This window comes from Leptodactylus fuscus, chromosome 7, assembly GCF_031893055.1.
Source record: "Leptodactylus fuscus isolate aLepFus1 chromosome 7, aLepFus1.hap2, whole genome shotgun sequence".
In the NCBI taxonomy this organism is placed as follows: Eukaryota; Metazoa; Chordata; class Amphibia; order Anura; family Leptodactylidae; genus Leptodactylus; species Leptodactylus fuscus.
The window spans coordinates 127,000,019-127,019,858 of NC_134271.1; the positions used below are offsets into that span (position 1 = coordinate 127,000,019).

At 43.1% G+C, this 19,840-nt stretch overlaps 1 protein-coding gene across 1 annotated transcript; it reads right to left on the reverse strand.

Moving 5' to 3' along the window:
- Positions 1-6,421: 6,421 nt before the first annotated feature.
- Positions 6,422-19,673, reverse strand: ZFYVE19 (zinc finger FYVE-type containing 19). Its single transcript, XM_075281038.1, has 11 exons — positions 19,558-19,673; positions 18,831-18,952; positions 18,288-18,344; positions 17,246-17,400; positions 15,899-16,044; positions 14,905-15,016; positions 13,761-13,979; positions 10,457-10,533; positions 9,281-9,400; positions 7,704-7,861; positions 6,422-7,040 (listed from the first exon to the last, which is right to left on the reverse strand). The coding sequence occupies exons 1-11, from the start codon at positions 19,609-19,611 to the stop codon at positions 6,962-6,964; spliced, it is 1,299 nt and encodes a 432-aa protein (XP_075137139.1). The 5' UTR covers positions 19,612-19,673; the 3' UTR covers positions 6,422-6,961.
- Positions 19,674-19,840: the final 167 nt, after the last annotated feature.

A 19,840-nucleotide genomic window follows, 5' to 3' on the forward strand; every position in this document is an offset into this window, starting at 1 on the left:
CAGGACCCCAACTGATCAGCTGTTTGATGGGGCTACTGTGATTGTGCAAGAGCTGTGACCTCTTGTTTCACAGCAGCCATGTGTTGGAATTACAGTCTTGTCTCGATGGCGTGTGATGTGAAGAGGTCACGGCTCCTGCGCGAGTGCTGTAGCCCCTTCAAACAGCTGGTCAGAGGGGGCTCTAGTGTCAGACTCCCACTGACCTCTTGAGTGAATGAACTGGACAGCCCCTTTAAAACACATAAGAAATATCAAGACCAAGATGCTACAAATAAGCACAAATCATCTATATATGACCAGTACTTGGGTTGCGTCACAGTCATGACAACTTGAATTGAGATTTGCAGTTTTCAGGGGAAACATGCAATGTTTTGGGGCAAAACAGTGTCAAAAACTGCAACGTGTGAATCAACCCTTAAAGTTTAGTAGTTGTGCGAGATTATAAAATGGAACTGTGTTGTTCTAGAAAAAGAGACTGAAGCTGGGCCAAGTGCATACATCCCAATGGGCACCATGAACACCAGGCCCTGGAACCACAAGAGGGGGATCTGTTTGACCTTTGCTAGGGGGACCCAGGGCTGATCTGCAATACAAAACTAGGTCATATACACAGATGGTAAAACAGAAAGCTATTAAAAGCTACTATTATTATTTTAGAGCTCTTGAAGTATTACTCACGTCATTGTCTAACAACCCAAGAAATAAGAATGTGTCTGAGAAAGCTTGCTCATGTAATTGGAGAGGAATTATTAGAGAAATGGACTAAATGTAGCTGTCAGCTAAAGACGTGTTCAGCCAATAGATGTCTAAGGTTTTTGATTGGCTTATAGAGAGGGTGTCACCATAACTCAACATATCACCCCAGCCCTGCCGATAGGTTAGTGTCACCAGAACCAGCATATCACCCCAGCCCCACAGATAGATAGGTTAGGGTCACCAGAACCAGCATATCACCCCAGCCCCACAGATAGATAGGTTAGTGTCACCAGAACCCAACATATCACCCCAGCCCCACAGATAGATAGGTTAGTGACACCATACCTGAACATATCAACCCAGCCCTGCAGATAGATAGGTTAGTGTCACCAGAATCCAGCATATCATCTCAGCCCCACAGATACATATGCTGGGTTCTGGGAAAACTAACCTATCAACCCAATCCCGCAGATAGATAGGGTCACCTGAATCAAACACACTCTCTTTGCACATACGGTTGTGTCACACCCGTACATTTCTCTTTCCTTCTCTACCTAGGACTTCCAAGAAGACTCGTAGATAACACATCTGTACATACAGGCTTCCCACAATTCACATTCCCTGTCAGTTCCCCCCATATAGTAATCATGCCCCCGTTTGTGCCACAGCCTCCCCCACAGAAGCCCTCCTTGAATATATGCTGCAGACCAACTGCTATTTCCCATTGTAAGGGGTTCATTTTCTCCTTTCTGACAATGGCGGGCTGTGTCTTCTCACTCCAACTCAACAGAGTGCAGGGATGATACATTTAGGATGCACGGACTGTCGTCAGATAGCTTGTACTGCAGAGATTTATTTTATTACTGCCTATATTCAGAGATCACTTAGCGACAAGACTTCCATTTTGCATTAGACCAATCAGGTATACCTTACAATCTAGGACAGAAATATAGGAAGAATTACAAGTAAGTTGGTCATCATATGGAAAGTAAAGTTTTGCTGTACTCTTGCCAATTTGTGTATAGTGTGGACCTAGCTCAGTAGGATGGTTTACCTTCATTGTGATTTGTATAAATGTAATAAATAGACATAAGAGAATTCTTCTAGCCACGTTTCCATTTGACCAGCCAACAGGATACATTGAGGTTTGATTTTGGTGAAAAATAGACATCTATTCTCCCATTGTACTCTGTGGAGCGTTGGATCTGTAGGTCAGGCTGTTCTAGAATTGTCTTCTATTGACAAAGAGCTTGTTCACACTGAATCAGTTTCTGACTATTTCTTTTCTTGCCATTATACGTTTCCATCCCTTTTTTGGTGTACGTAAAAGAAGCGTTACAATGGGGGAACAGATATTCTGAATGTCATAATAGATACAAGGAAAAAAGTATATCCAGCACAACGGAAAAATCCTGATTAAAACTTAAGCTTTAATGTTGAAATCATGTAATCTATAAAAATCATTCACAAGACATCGAGCATATTTAAAAAATAAAGTTCATGAAGACATTCCGGACTGATGAGACTAGCAGAACATACTGACCCGCTGACGCTTTTCAGGGCAGAAGTCAAATGCACCTGCACGCTGCCATTTTTTTGTGGGCTCTTGTAGTAAGCGGCCACAAAAAAATGGCCACACGCAGGTGCAGTCGACTCTGCCCGAGGCCCGCTAGCAGAGCCGATTGTGCATGCGTACCCTTTTTTCTAATGAACACGTCGGAATAGCCTTAAGAAAGGCTATTCGTCTCCTACCTTTAGACGTGGTCTCCACTGCGCCGTTCCATAGAAATACCGGTTTTAACCGGTATGCAAATGAGCTCTCCGCAGCAATGAGGGCGGGCCCCAGTGCTGAAACACCGATGAGCGCATCTCCATTGCTGCCCGAGAGCTCGTTCCTGTGGCACCTCCTTCTTCTGCAGCAACTCCTCCTCTTCTGGCTTCTCTTGCTCTTGTAGTTCTATATAGGAGCATAGAGAGGCCTCCCCAAAATGGCTGCCGGCCGGCTCCTGTATTGAACTGCAAGAGCAGCTACCCAAAAATGGGTAGCCGCTCTTGCAGTTCAATACAGGAGGAGGCCGGCGGCCATTTTTGGGTAGCCGCTCTTGCAGTTCAATACAGGAGCTGGCCGGCGGCCATTTTGGGGTGGCCTCTCTATGCTCCTGTATAGAACTACAAGCACAAGAGAAGCCAGAAGAGGCGGAGTTGCTGCAGAATAAGGAGGTGGCGCAGGAAAGAGCTCTGGGCAGCAATGGGGACGCGCTCATCGGCCTTTCAGCGCTGGGGCCCGCCCTCATTGCTGCGGAGAGCTCATTTGCATACCGGTTAATACCGGTATTTCTACGGAACGGCGCAGCAGAGACCACGTCTAAAGGTAGGAGACGAATAGCCTTTCTTAAGGCTATTCCGACGTGTTCATTAGTAAAAAAAAAGTAGTTTAATGGTAGAATCCCTTTAAGGTTATTCCTACGTGTTAGAAAAAAAGGGATTTCAATGATAGGATCCCTTTAAAAAAATATGCTTAGAAATATATATATATATTTTTTTCGGTCTACCACACTTCCATAAATTCATAAAAACTAATCATTTAATGCCCCGAGTCTATATTCACATCTTCATTTTCAACCTCCGATGCAGATTCTGTCAGAAATCCCATATTAAAGGTCCTTCATTGGTGGATCCATCTTTAGCTTCCATTTCTTTTTTCTATTCCTGTGACTGACCCAAGAAAACCGAATGAGCGCCTATAAGAATCCAGCAGAACAGAATACAACTTGGATTGCAAAAAACAAGGTCTCATTTTGGAGAAAAAAAATTATAAAAATATCATCAGTAGATCGAGGGGTGAAAAGGCAAAAAGAATTATATATAAAAAAACAAACACAAAAAACAACTATTTTTGGGTCATGAAGGCCAAAACTGGTAAGTCTCTGATGAGGTTAAAGAATATATCGTAGTATCAATAAAGGAAAAATTCTTAAAGTCATCTGATTTTTTTTTAAACACCATTAAAAAAAAAAAAAAAAAAAGATCTGGCAAGTGAATTCCATTCCTGGCTATCCTATAATCATCAGCGATGGCACGAGGGAGTAAATCATGGACTTTATTATATAGAGTACTACATAGTTTCTGTCCAGTTAGAACAGGAGCAATGCTTTGTTTCCGAGTACAATATCCCTAGCTGACTGCACACGTCACAGTCCTAAATAATGAATGTTTTTGTCTCTGTGACCTGTACTGATGTGTATACAGGATAATAGCCCTGGGACTGACTAAGCACTCCGGCCTGCCAAACAAGTCCATGTGAACTCTACGTACGTGGAGCAGACAAGTCTCAACAGGTAACACAAAAATCTCTTGCCGTCCTATCCAGTTTTGTGCAATGTCCTGTTACTCTTACACTCGATATAGTAGGGGCCTAAAGATGGTTATATATAGGCTCAGTGTATGCTAGTGTACTAAATACATACACCAATCAGCCTTCGGTTGTCTTGCCATATCCGGTCTCAAGACAATAGCAAAAGAACCTTTAAAAGGGTTGTCCAGGAATTGTAGGAAGTTCCGGGGTGGCCAGGGTGGGTGTAAAACAACAAGGGAAAAAAATTCACCCTCACTATTTCCAGCCCTCCATTGTCCAGTTCTGGTGCTCCTTCCCTCTTGAGATCGGTCGCGAAAGCTCATATGACTGCTGAGACCATGCTAAGGACTCATTGGTCACAGGTAAGGAACCGGTGACATAACCAGTCCCTCACCAGCAACCACTGGTCACGTGAGCCTCTGCTTCCTGCCTGGGTAGTCCTGGCACAGAAGGGAAAGGGGCCTCGATGTAATGATTCAAGGTGCCATTTCTTCTCTAAGTAAGTGGCCGTCCACTCCCAGACGGAGAAAGGGCTCCAATCCCGGTGGAGATCCAAGGGACATGCATTGAGATAGTCAAGACCTATAAGTACCTGGGCGTGCTCCTCAATAATAAGCTGGACTGGGCTGATCACCTGGAGGCGCTGCACAGAAAGGGTCATAGCAGACTCTACCTGCTCAGGAGGCTGAGGGCCTTTGGAGTCCAGGGGCCACTTTATAGGGCCTTTTTCAACTCTGTGATTGCTTCAGCCATCTTTTTCGGTGTGGCCTGCTGGGGGAGCAGTATATCAACCAGGGACAGAAATAGACTTGACAGGCTGATCAGAAGGACCAGCTCTGTCCTGGGGAGCCCCCTGCACCAGTACAGGTGGTGGGTGACAGAAGGATACTGTCTGTGGTGACCTCCATGCGGGAGAACAAATCCCACCTATGTATGAGACCTTAACGGAACTTGGCAGCACTGTAAGTGACCGTCTGCTTCACCCCAAGTGTGAGAAGGAGCGTTATCGGAGTTCCTTCCTCCCAACCGCGATCAGGCTGTATAATCTACATCAGACCAAGTGAAGATCACTCTGCACAGAGAACTAAATGATCCTGAAGTCTTCCTTCTTTCTTTTCCTCCTTAGCTGCTATGGATTCCTAGTATTTCTCTAAGCTTATGTGTCTTATTCTGTAATATATTACTGTTTATTACCCTGTATCTGTATTACTTCGCTGCTGTAACATGCTGAAATTTCCCCATGGTGGGACTATTAAAGGATTATCTCATTTTATCTTGTCAAAGTTGCTCATATACTTACGCTTGCCCATTGTTCCTGCTTCCAATATATCAAACTTCAAGAGCTGACATCCGCAGGGGGCAACATGGTGGCTCAGTGGTTAGCACTGTAGCTTTGCAGCACTTGAGTCCTGGTTCGAATCCCACCAGGAGCAACATCTGCAAGGAGTTTATATGTTCTCCCCGTGTTTGCGTGGATTTCCTCCCATTTTACAAAGGCATACTTAAATGGAAAAACAAAAAAAAATGTACATTGTGATCCCTTATATGACATCCGCATGCTTCATATTGTCCCTCCCACCACCCACCCGTCTCCCCAGACCAGAACCATCGTAAATCAATAACTTACTTCACCTAATCCTATGGATGATCGGCGGAAATCATATACTTAGCTCTAGCAAGTATTCCTTATGAGGGGAAGTGCAGTAAATTTCTTCCTGGCTCCCAAAGCACCTAGAACTTTTCTGAATGTTGGCATAGTATCGGCCATTTTTACCTCTTGTGCTATGACATTCCATAGTTTGACTCTACACAAACTTTAAAGACCCCTTCCAGGCATTGTGTAAAGAGTTTCTTCTATCCTTTGTGCAGTTCTTGGAATGTGGCAGTTCTTGTTCTAGAATACCTTTACATGTTAACAATCGCCTACAAGTAAGCAAAATAAAAAAAGATAGGAAGAATTCACAAGTAGGAATTTGATGGGGGTGGATTTCGCCACAAAATCTTTGTCCAAATTATTTTCATTGGGAGGCAGAGATCGGAGGAATACGCTGAAAAAATAAGCATCCTGCCGTGGACTACGTGGTTGATATAATGTGAGAGTCCACAGATCAAGCTCTCTTCTGGTCAACCCCACCAGTGGCCCCAAAATGAAGAGGAACTGCTTCATGAACAGCCCCTTAAGATGAGTAATATTACCCCAAAGCTGTGTGTGCTTTCACAGCTGCTACTTGATTCTGAGTGACATATTATCCAAACGCGGTAGATTTAGTAATAGAAATTCGCTCAGGCAGGTTTTCCCATGATAGGTCTCTGACCACAACTATTCATACCGAAGCCATATTCTACGGTGCTCAGAATTCACGCCTCCTCTTTCACACAAATTTTATTGAACATTATTTATCCACCCTCAACCCTTAGTGTCATAGCTGGTAAATGTGGGTGGTGACATGAGGCATTGTTTGATGTAAATGTTCCCTATACACTATGCATATTCACATACATATGTACAGTCGTCATAAATAGTTATAGAGCTGTAATTAGAAATTGTAGACTTATTAAATAGGCATCGGGGGAGGGTAAAATACTAAAAATCTACCCATTGGAGAAACCGGCTGAATGTAGGAACATAATCTAATCCCATCGGAATCACATAGAAGAGTCAGGGCATGGTAGGAGTTCTAGTCTTGCAACAGATAGAGCGCCACAGTATGGAGACAATCGGTGTAGAAACTTAGTCACCTTAAAGGAATTGATCGCTCATAATTTTTAAAGTGGATGTCCCCTTTAAACTATAATATATAAAATCCTCAGCACTATGAAGCAAGGCATATACAGTATAAAGTATTTAGTGTCTTCTTCGTCAAGTAAACAGACCAGGATTACGAGTAATATCCACTCATTTAGTCGCTTTTATCTCCCTTTCTTTTTTCGGGGAGGGCGATATATGGAGGTCTGATGCTCCTTCCGGTCAAATTCATCATGTCCTTCCCTGAAACAGAGAGAGAATAATCTATCAGCTGGGGGCAGGCAGCAAAATCACTGTAAGTAATGACTAAAAAGGGTATTACAATGGTTGACTCTTTGTTGGAGTGATACAGGTTCTACTTCTGGGTCTGTCCTGTACCTATTGCCCCATCGCATCTGGTAAGGCGAGTGTCGGGAACAATGTGTGGGCAGTGAATGAATGAAGAGGTGCTCGCAACATTTACCTTTAGAAGAAAAGGTTTCCAGGGTGGTTTACGTGCGCTCTGCGCTGCATCTTAAGGGCTCATTCACATGGGCAAAGAGGGGGCAGATTATGGAACTGAATCCACGTCATAATCTGCCCCCCCACAATGGTGGTCTATGTAGACTGCCAGGCTACTTTTTTCCGGGAGCGGAACGTTGCCGCTCCCGGAAAAAAGAAGCGACATGCCCTTTCTTCAGGCTGATTCAGCCATGGTTTCCGCCTCGCGGCTCATTCATTTAAGCCTACTCCGGAGCGGAGAGTTGAGACGGGATGCCGTGCACTACACCGGCATCCCGTCATGGCAGCCGCCCCAGAATACGCGCACGCGTAATTGCGTGTGAACTTAGCCTTAGCCCGGCTCTCCTAAATTTCAGCCAGTTCACTTGTGAGATGGAGAAACCATCAAAGAGACACAGAAAGTACCTGAAGCATCTCTTGCAGTACAGATCATCATCGCAGTCATGACAGCGTAAAACCGCGTCCTCATTGCAGATACAGCACCAGGGCAGCTCCTCCTCATCACTGTCCGGATCCTTAACTCTTCCTGCTGTGCCTCTAGTAGGCTGGATCATTGCTGCAGGCTGATATCAGAATATTAGGAAAGAAGGTTAACCATAGTACCAAAAGGTATACGGATATCAGCACTGAAGAAATGGAATCTACTGTGATGTCAATTGCAATACCGCATACACAATACACTATGTATCACAAAATACGTTTAAAAAATTACCAGGTTCTACCAAGATTGCACAGAAGAGGGCAGTAGGGACCTGCTATATGACCAGGAAATATATTTTTGTCAGGCCATTCAACCAAACATGATGAGCCCCCAATTTTGCTGTACGGAGATGCCTGGTACATTGTGCAGTCCTTTACCGAGTGCTGCGGCTCCTTCAGCATCGTGTCAATGGGCAATGTATCAGTTAAGAGTATTTTTCCTTCACATAAGGGCGGTCACAAAACGCTCACGGGCGGTCACTTTGGGAACCCATTTAAATGAATGGGTTTGAAAAGTGACTGATGGTTTCAGTCTCCTGTCCAGTTTCTTGGGCAGAAGATGGAAACCTGACTGAAAGCGGAGACCGGGACGCAGATGTGAACCCGCCCTAAGCTGTTAAGGAAATCTAACAATCCAACTGCAGATGTGAGGGCAAAGGGCAGGGGTAGTAATTATTAACTAATAGATGCAATTACTAGGAGAACGCTCCAACTGCAAAATCCATATTAAAGGGTTTATCCACCTAATACTTAAGGGCTATCCTTAGGCCATCAATTTTAGGTCAGCATGGGTCGAACAGCCAGGACCCCTGCAGATAAGTTGTTCTTCTACAGTGAAGATCCTGGTAATGCCTGCTAAAGTCTATGGGATAGCCCTGCAGTACCCAAACCTGCCGCTACATAATAAACTGCGAGTGAGCGGCATGGTTCCTGACATATCGCGAGACGGGTGGGGGAGCGCTGAGGGAAATAGCGCATGTGAAGGGGGAACCCTGGGATGGGAGGTTGGGGGCCAAAGGCACGCAACACAAAAGGAGAGCCAAGGCTGCCAACGGAAGCAGGGCCATAGGCGCGGGGACGGGAGGGGGCAGGTGCGCGGGTGACAGGGGGAAGGCAGGAGGTAGGTAGAAAGGCTGCGTGGCCCGGCGAGGGTCTAGGGAGGTGGGGGCGCACAGTGGATCGTATCCAACACGACTTGGCTAAATAGAAGTGGCTCAGCGCCAACGCCAACCCGCAGACGAAGTCACGGGCAGATGCTAGTACTGTATAAAGACATAGGGACATAGGGAAGTTTTCCAGCTTTTCTCTATGTGCAATATAGGTTTTGAAACCCTCATTGTGCACAGTGTGAAACTATAACAAAATTGCCGTGTCTGAACACAGCCTATATTTGTGCTTACGCTGCCCTCTCACGTATTACATAATAGGAGAAATATGGACTAAAGCCATTGCAATTACTTTTATCAGCGTCTAATGCTAAATAAAGTATATTTACAACGTACCACTTGTGTTGGCGGGCGTTTAGGTCCTGGCTTTACTTCTTTGTGGCTGCTAGCCGTTGGGCTTTGATCAGAGAGGTTATTATAGCCGCTGGCTTCATCTAGAATCACTTCTTCAGAGAGCTGCAAATAGTAAAATAAAGTCATAAGATATTGAAATGAGATTAAGTTTCAGTTATTCAATAACAAAAACTTGAGGATTTACATAATAAATCTTGCATAGAGATAATGGGCAGGAGACGGAAACATGCCGGCATTTTTCAAACCCATTCAAATGAATGGGTTTGAAAAGTGTCCGGCCGTGAGAGCCGGTGAGCGTTTTGTGGTTTCCGCAGCAAAACCGTTTTTTTTTTAACCGGACACAGAGTCGGACATGCAGGACTTTGTGTCTGGTTTAAAAAAAAACGGTTTTGCAGCGGAGAGCTGCATGCAGAAGACGGAAACGTCAGAACGGAGACCGGATGCTGGTGTGAACCCAGTGTTAGCCTCATTTCATAGAACATGTGATTCGAGACCAAAACGTCATGCACTTTAATTAAAAATGTAACTATTTTATTCCTGAAAAATCTCTCTGCCACTCTCTCTGCTTGAAAAACAGTCCTGCCACTATGTGTCTCCCTTCTAGCTAATTTGCAGTTCACTCCCTGTTGCTATCTAAGGTCTGTCCATAGATATAAGCAAGACAAGATCATGATGAGTCAAGGGGGAGGTTCTTTTCACACTGCGAATGGAGAGCAAAGGGGGTGATTCCCCTCTTAGAATCCAAACGTCTGCAAACTGTTAATCTGTGCAAAGGATTGAACATTCTGCAAATCTCACATGTTACAGTATAAGAAAATTCTTGCATCTACTTCTGGTTGCTTGTGTGGATACACATGGAATATTATTCACAGACCACAAGTAGCTTGACTAACACCATGCTCCTAGATTGCTTTTTTCCTGTGTTTTAGCTGCCTGCTGCATGTATTTGCCCTGTATTTGCAGTTCAGTGTTCTTGGATCTCCAATATTATGGTCACTTGACCAACATGCTGTAGCCCAGACGCCCCAAATATATTACACCGCAAAGCAAGAATGTGGGATTAATGAATGTCGGTCAGATATAGGGCCATGGGCTGATGTTCCCGCTGTAATGGCAGATGACATGAAAAGCGAAGTAGAACATGATCAAGGGTCTGACCTGCTTTAGTATTTTCTGTATGGCTTCGTCCTCGGTCTCTTCATCACTGTCAGGCAGTTTCACGTTCTCCATGGTTACTGAAAATGGCCAAAATCACATCATTACCTCACTACTGGTATAGGAGTTATATCCCGAATCCACAGGGATATAGTGGACATTATAAAGCTTTCCTTTGCAAATAGAATAGACGTGCTTATTTTTTTTTTGCAGAGGATTCATGCAGATCATTACCACCGGAAATCCTACAGAGGACTCAGCCTATTAGCCTTAAAGGGATATTTCCCACCAACATAACTAGATATAAATTTGTGGACAATTAAAAGTTAAACTTTTTTGGGACCATGAACTTGTGAGAAACCCAGCTATGATTTCATTATTGTGGACAGGTTCTTAGGCAGGGACACTACATGTATGAGAAGATAACCCGGCCACAATAAGGACATCATGGCTGGTTATCAGGAGGACACTACATGTATAAGAAGATAACCCGGCCACAATAAGGAGATCATGACTGGTTATCAGGAGGACACTACATGTATGAGAAGATAACGCGGCCACAATAAGGAGATCATGACTGGTTATCAGGAGGACACTACATGTATGAGAAGATAACGCGGCCACAATAAGGACATCATGGCTGGTTATCAGGAGGACACTACATGTATGAGAAGATAACCCAACCACAATAAGGAGATCATGGCTGGTTATCAGGAGGACACTACATGTATGAGAAGATAACCCGACCACAATAAGGAGATCATGACTGGTTATCAGGAGGACACTACATGTATGAGAAGATAACCTGGCCACAATAAGGAGATCATGACTGGTTATCAAGAGGACACTACATGTATGAGAAGATAACCCAGCCACAATAAGGACATCATGGCTGGTTTTCAGGAGGACACTACATGTATGAGAAGATAACCCGGCCACGGTAACTGAGTTTCTGACTAGTCTCCGACCATAGAAATTTCCTGTATTCATGGTTGTTTCCACAGTATTACTACCTTGTGTGGACCGTGAACTAGTAGAAACGTGTCTACTAGTCAACGAAGGATTCCTCCAGCTGCCATTCTGTACAGTAAAGTCAATTTTTGAATCTCAGCATATCTTTCACTGTATTTTGGAACTGTAATGAAAGTGAACCCCTAGTATCTACACTTATATTGGTGACGTATCTTGTATCTGATCCTTTCCTCCACTGAAGAGTTATAAGAACTAAGGCTGGCTTCACATTAGCCTTGGTGACTCCACAACTAATAAGTTTTTCCGATCCGTTGAAAAACGGATTAGAAAGGGTCATTTAAAAGAAATAAATAAATTTTAAAAAAAAACCTTACAAAAAACCCCCATTGATTTCAATGGGTTTTTAACACCATCTGCTGGTGTACATTTGGCGCATTTCCGTTGTGTATCCGCTCGCACTTTGCTCCGTCCAAAAAAATAAGGATACAGGACGGATAGCAATAGATCCATTTTTTTTTTTTTTTAACACTAAGGTGTATTGAAAGAAGACAGATACAGATTACCACCAGATACTAATCCATCTGTGTCCATTTTGCAATCAGTTTCTCCTTCTTCGTTATTCTCTGTGCATGTTTAAAAGCACGATTGAAATCAAGTGGGGGGGGGGGGGCTAAAATAACGGATCTGACAAAAATGGACATAGACAGTGACCCACTGATGGATCTGTCAAAAAAGGCAGATTATGAGAACCCCATGCAACCTGAGAGTCAATGACTTCTGACCCTTTACACACTCTTTAGTCTTCCTGTAACTAGAGATTCTCCCTAATGTGAGACAGCAACCAGCCCAGCCCAGTTATACACAATGGTGGATACATTTACTAGAGAGGAAACATTATATGGAGTCCCCTTCGAAACCCATTTAGAGGTTTTAATAACCAAAGGTCATGAACTGTACTAGGATGGAGCACCTTCAAGTAGCCACTTCTCTGTGAGACAAACAAGGAACTGGAGACTTACGGGAGGTGAAAACGCAAACCTAGTCATTATAATCATGTGGTTGGAACGTCAGAATACTGACGTTAAAGATGTTACCAGAGATCAGCTTTCTCTTTATGGCCAGAAACGGAGATAATCTGTTTATTTCTATGCAAATCAGGATGCAAGTGCATTGAGGGCGGGGCCTGAATTACCAGATTTGCCTACAGACAGCTGAAAATGTTAATCACAGCTGATGTGGAGACATTGGGCAGCAATTTGGAGGAGGGTCGGATCATTTGTAACTGTCGGTAGGCAAATCAGGCCCTGCCACAGACGTACCTGTAGGCTGATCTGCATAGCCATAGTAAGATGATTATGTTTCTATGACTTCACCGTTTTGTGGCCAAATGTTTCTGCCTCTACTCAGATTGGCCGGCGTTTCAGAAATAGGCCAATTTATCCATCATTAATCTAATGTGTTTGGCCAACTTTGCCATAGGATAGGTACACGTTTTTTTTTTTTATTAGTGTGTTAATTTAATATAATATAACAAATATTTGTCTATTGTAACATTACAGGAGCTCATATATATATATATATATATATATATATATATATATGTATCGTATATACTCGAGTATAAGCCGACCCCCCTAATTTTACCACAAAAAACTGGGAAAACTTATTGACTCGAGTATAAGCCGAGGGGGGGAATGCAGCAGCTACTGGAAAATGTAAAAAATTAAAATGGCCGGAGTTTTTGGGTGCAGTAGATGCTGGGTGCTAAGGAAGGGGAGGGGGTGTTTTGGTTGTCTGTCTGCCCCTTCCTTGAGCTTGAGGACTGGGGGTTTTTTTTCCCCCCCACTTGGAATTCAGCCTGGCTGAATATAGAGTATCTGCAGTGCTCCTATTAACCCCTTCTCGACGGAACAGGAGCACTGCAGATCCCCTATATTCAGTAGACCGGGCACTGTCAGACACAGGATACCTAATGTGTTTGTTTTTCACAGTCTTTTTGCACTTTTATATGTATTCTAAGGAAAGGAGGGATTTAGAACTTTTATTTACTTTATTTTTTTAAAGCTTTTTTTTTTTAAAACTATTTTATGGGAGATTCTATACATTACTATTGCGGCTGGTCATAAATCGCCCCTCCACCCAAAAAAAATAAATAATTTTTTTTTTGTTTGACTCGAGTATAAGTACAAAACTGTGCTGAAAAATTTGGCTTATACTATATATATATATATATATATATATATATATATATATATATATATATATATATATATATATATATGTACACACACCAAGTGTGTCGACCTCTAACCTTTCTGACAGTATGTGTGAATACCTTTATCGGGATCTCTCCCTTGTAGTACTGCCAGCCTTTTTGCGATCTCCAGCATTTTCTCTTGCCTCGTATTCTCATCTCGCAGTTCTGTTGCCGCTTCGCTCAATATCCTGTCTTTTTCCTTTTCCAGCTGTTGTGCATCCAATTCCGGTTGAAGGCCTGACCAGCTATCCACATTATCAGCTTTATTCAGATCATTCATGGTTTGAGAAGAGAATTCTGAAAATGACATTATATAATACAGCGATAAGAAAGTAAGAAAGAATTAACGTGTATGTCTGTCTGATATGAGGAAGGGGCTGCGTAATCTGTATGCCATCAATAAAGGAATGATGTTGTACACGCATTCTACTGACAAGGTTATAGGTCATCCAGCTGGTGGAGGTTCTAAATTCCTATATTATACAATACAGGAGACTAATTATCTAGCAGGTAATAGAAATAAATGGAATAAAATAACGCGTGACCATGTTGGTACAATTTATCGATAATAATTCATTGGATCACATTCCTCAAATTACTGCAGGATCCTAACAAGATCCATGTACATCCAACCTCACTCCTCTTGTGTGATCTGATATAGTATACTGTTATGATCAATGTCATTTTGCATGTCCATGAACCCTATGGTTTGTAAAGGGCTGCGGCATATGTTGGCATTATATAAATAAAATGTATTATTATCCAATGTACACTATCGTACAATCCTCCACATCAGCTGCTCGGTAAAGAGCCGAGATCAACAGACCTTGCTAGTCCGAGGCCCATGTTATCAGACTGCACCCTCCCAATGGCCGCAATAAAACAAAGTGGTACATCCATCTGTGACATTTATGGCATATTGAAAGTATAAGCAAACAAATGCTAAGCACGAGAATATATGGATTATATTGATTACTCTAGATTTTATTACTGTCATATTTACTATACATAAGAATGGGAAGTTTTCAGGATATGTTTTGAGAAAATTGTTTTCGAGAGTCCCTCTACCAGAATAAAAAACTAAATATAGGTTGTTGGGTTTTTTTTACTGCATGGTAAATTGTAGAAAAAAGAATGCAAAAAACAATGGTGGAACGGCTGACACATAGAAGTCTATAGACACACAGAGAACTTTGGGGAGTTCTGGTTGAAGTTTCACTACCTTGTTGAGAATCTGGGTCACACTGTTGGTCTATGGCTACTTCATCTTTCAGTTGGGTTAGCAGGTCATCAACTTTTTGTGTCTGGCATCTGGTATCAGGTGGTTGATGTTGCTACAAAGTAAAAAATAAAAAAATTAAAAAAATATTAAGACTTATATCCTTACTATAGAATAGAATAGGAGATAAGTTAGGGTCTGACAGCTAGGACCCCCACCAATCACAAGAATGAGGATCCGAGACACCTCCCTGAATGAATGAATGAATTGTACAGGCGTCCTGCTGCTCCTCGAATGTCGCATAGAAATAAATGGAGCGGCAGCGTGAATGCACACATACAAATATCTAGACTCAGGACCCTCATTTTCGTCAATGTTCTCGATCCCTGTGGTCAGACTACACGGATTAGACAGTAATCCTCTATTCTGTGGGATTCTGAATGAGGAGAAACGCCACTGTTGGTCACTAGGGAGCATTAGCAGAGTGCCACAGAGAGTCTGTCACCAGAACCCACCATTACAAACCAAGGTGTTGTCATTGCTCCCAAGAGGAAAGTGGCCACGTCCTTGTTGCTCCAAATGTCTCAATTGTATATTGAATAAAACAGTGCACCAATCCACAAGGAGAAAACATTATGATTCGGGCGACCCTATCCTATCTACAGGGCTGGGTTGATATGCTCGGGTTCTGGTGATGGACTCCTTTTAACGTCTGCCTTATGCAGCTGCAGTTGCCAAAATTCTTAAAGGGACAGTCTGCTAATGTCCCACTAGTGACATATTACCAGGCCTTTGCAAAAGCCCAATCCTGAGTGTACAGGAACCTGCACTTGCAGAATAGGCTTTAGCAAACACCTCCAACAAGACAGTAAGGGATCGTAGGAATGACACCAACCAAGTGAGAGGAACTTAAGATGGTTTTTGTAAAGCGGAATATCAGCAAATATTATTACAGGAAATTTAGACAACATGGAGTCTCATGATAAAACATAAATACCGGCTTGCTTGCTCTGGATGGCGGAACCCTCCCTTGTAACGCAGCCAGCCGATCCTCCATTTCCTGCAAGGATGGGGCATGTGGTTGTGTTTCCTTACGTAAGGCCTCTATCCTGGACTCTATTTCAGCCGTGGAAGGGATTACTTCTATAAAACGTGAAAGAGATGCATCAAACATACATGTGATAGATCTGCTATTCCATCTAGTCAGCAATTTCATATTAGCACCACAGATTTTTATGGATTCATATATGGGTTTTTTTGTTCTCAAATGGGACAACCAATAAAGATGATCAGGAGCGAAGTGATACACTGCTTTTACCCCCTTGTTTTAGTCTCCGCCCATGGACTCCACTGATCAAATCACCTGCCGTGCGGTTTTTAATAAGATAGGTACACTTTAAAGGAACGTTACACATATATATTAAGATATATTCATGTAGATAGTATAAGTAGCAGGTGTAAACTGCTGGGTGGAAATCTTCCAATATGCCAGGTGTCTGCTTAAAGATATACATTTTACTGACAATGGTCTCTTCTCAATATGAAAGCATTGGTGTCAAAGCAATGAATATGTAAGTTTACTACGTAGGGCTACAGTAAAAAAAATATATGATTTTATTTATTAATTACCGTATATACTCGAGTATAAGCCGAATTTTTCAGCCCAGTTTTTGTGCTGAAAAAGCCTCCCTCGGCTTATACTCGAGTAAGCAAAAAAAATAAATAAATAAATATTTTTTTTATTTATTTATTTTTTTAGGAGGGGGGGGGTCTATGACCAGCCACAATATTAATGTATAGAATCTCCCATAAAATAGTGCAAAAGAAAAAAAAAAAAGGTTTGAAAAAAAATAAAAGTTCTAAATCATTCCTTTGCCTAGAATACATACAAAAGTAGAAAATCACTGTGTAATACATACACATTAGGTATCCTGTGTCTGACAGTGCCCGGTCTACTGAATATAGGGGATCTGCAGTGCTGCTGTACCATCGGGAAGGGGTTAATAGGAGCACTGCAGATACCCTATATTCAGGCAGACTGAATTCCAAGTGGGGGGGGAAGAAAAAACCCAGTCCTCAAGCTCAGGGAAGGGGCAGACAGACAACCAAAACACCTCCTCCCCTTTCCCAGTACCCAGCATCTACTGCACCCAAAAACTCCGACCATTTTAATTTTTGAAATTTTCCAGGAGCTGCTGCATTTCCCCCCCAGGCTTATACTCGAGTCAATAAGTTTTCCCAGTTTTTTGTGGTAAAATTAGGGGGGGTCGGCTTATACTCAAGTATATACGGTATATTAATTATAATAAAGTAAAGAAAAAAAGCTCTGGACACGGCCGCTTACTGGGTTTGGTTTCCTGTTTGAGTTTCGCCAGTCTTTCTGCAATAGCCTGGTCCTCTGGTGACAGCCCCTGGTACTTGGTGGGGTTTCCACTTGCCCCATGTCCTCTTTGCATCTCTTTCTGCTGACTTTGCTTGGCTTCCAAGGCCGCCATCCTCCTGAAACAAAGAAGATTATTATAGAGCCCCAGGTCTCACATTTATGACAACATTACAATACAATGGTGTCTTCTTAAAGGGATTCTACCATTAAAACCTCTTTTTTTGTGGATAAGACGTCGGAATAACCTTTAGAAAGGCTATTCGTCTCTTACCTTTAGATGTGATCGCCGCCGCGCCGTTCCTTAGAAATACCGTTTTTTACCGGTATGCAAATGAGTTCTCTCACAGCGATGGGGGCGGGCTCCAGCGCTGAAATGCGATGGGGGTGTCCCCACTGCTGCTCGAGAACACGATCCTGCGACACCTCTATCTTTGGCTGGATCCTCCCCTTCTTTCTTCGTCATCACCTCCAACGCCTGTGCAGTTGGCTCTGCCAGTGAGACACCAGCAGAGCTGAATGCGAATGCCGGCCGGCAGCCATTTTTTGGCTTGAACTTCAAGAGCAAGAGCGGCCTCCCAAAAATGGACGGCGGCCGGCATGCGCAGTTGGCTCTACCAGTGTCTCACTGGCAGAGCCAACTGCGCAGGTGTCGGAGGTGACGCAGGAGGAAGACGACAGAGAAGGATCCAGCCGAAGATAGAGGCGTCGCAGGATTGTGTTCTCGAGCAGCAGTTGGGACGCCCCCATTGCATTTTCAGCGCTGGGGCCCGCCCCCATCGCTGTGAGAGAACTAATTTGTATACCGGTATTTCTAAGGAACGGCGCGGCGGAGATCACATCTAAAGGTAAGAGATGAATAGCCTTTCTAAAGGCTATTCCGACGTCTTATCCACAAAAAAAGAGGTTTTAATGGTAGAATCCCTTTAATGTTTGGGATTTTCATCTTGAGAACTGTTCTCTCTATAAGTGGGTAAGTATCAATCTCTTTCAGGGTGTCACTTACTTCTTGTAATTCTCTGGTGGAGACCATTTCGATGTATTGTTCCTTGGTGCCGAGGGACTATGGGGGGAAAAAAAAGGTGAACTATAAAAGTTGGAGAGCCAAAGACAACACTTCTTGTCTGTGTCCTAGTATTGTTCAGCTTTTTTTTTATTATTATTATTATTGTTTATTTATATAGCACCATTAATCCCATGGTGCTGTACATTATTAGATTAATTCCATGGTGCTTTACATTTGGGGTTTACATACAATACACAAAATATACAGGCAGATATAATACCAACAGTAGCTGACTGGCACGGTGGGGTAGAGGGCCCTGCCCGCGAGGGCTTACAATTTATGGAGGAAGGGGGTAGAGACAGAAGGAGAGGGGAAAAGCTTTGCCATGCAGATAGGGTTGGGAATTTACTAACCCATCTACGATAGTTTTCCGGTGTTGATGGGTGTCCATATGGTGCATAACGTGACAATGAGAGCCATTACAGCCATCACAGATGGGTTCATGGACCTCCATCAAACATCTTACGTACTATACACACTCACTTGTTGATGCTGTCATGACACTTCTTGCACACCTTCTGCTTGATGTTACTGGACGCAGGTAAAACCGCTGTGAACGCAAGGCATCCGCCACAGAATGAATGGCCACAGGATTTACAGCCGCACTGGGAAGGGAGATAATAAAATCCACCATTAATATCACAGAATCAGCTTCGATGGATTTGTCGTAGTTCACTGAATGGCTCCACTTGGACGTGTGAATAAACCTATAATCCTTTAAAGAGAACCTCTAACCTCTCCTGACATTTCCACTTTAGTAAATATTGGTACGCCCCACCAAATAACAATTCTGGAGACTCTTTTATTATAACTGTACATTGTGCTGTCCCTCTGTTATTCTTCCTGGAAATATATAAGTAAAAAACTGAGTTTCCCATTGTCTTCCCATTTCATTCTACAAACAGTACTGGAAACAGTCAGCAAGTTTGTTTATCAGACATACCCCAACAGCTAACTTCCTATACTGGATACTTTCCCTACCCCAGATGACTGTACAATGCCCAATATAAAGGCGCGACCCTGAAAACTGAAATCACTGCAGAAAACTTTGCACACACAATGGAGTCGGAAAGGAATTGCAGCTCTGAAGGGTGCAGACTTGTGAATGCAGCTCTAGACTAGGTTACAGACTGTAATACAGGGTTTTTACAATTGCTATAACAATAACATAATAGACATTTATGGAGCCCCCCACTACATGGATACTCACCTCTTTTTTGAATATAGAAAATTTGGAAGCACAACCAAAGCACCTTCCGTCCATTACACCTGTCAGACACACACATATACAAGTGCACACAATGCCCTACTGCACTGACAGTCCCCCCAAACCTCTCAAGTTTCAGGAAATATTCTAGTCTGCCCTTACACCATGGAATTGTGGGAGTAGTAGTCCGCCTACCGCTCTGCTTCATTGAGTCCACGCACAATTGGACTACGTTCCCCGGCATGCAATGCGCGAGAGCCGCTCAAGGGAACGGCGAGTCCGCCGC

What these genes read in the sequence shown, in the direction of transcription:
- ZFYVE19 (XM_075281038.1), bottom strand. Translation starts at nt 19,611, where the DNA reads ATGGACGGAAGGTGCTTTGGTTGTGCTTCCAAATTTTCTATATTCAAA. An exon ending in CCACCAGAGAATTACAAGAA is followed by an intron (nt 17,401 to 18,287) that starts GTAAGTGACACC and finishes TCTTTGTTTCAG; the next exon opens with GAGGATGGCGGCCTTGGAAG. An exon ending in TGACCCAGATTCTCAACAAG is followed by an intron (nt 13,980 to 14,904) that starts GTAGTGAAACTT and finishes TGTCATTTTCAG; the next exon opens with AATTCTCTTCTCAAACCATG.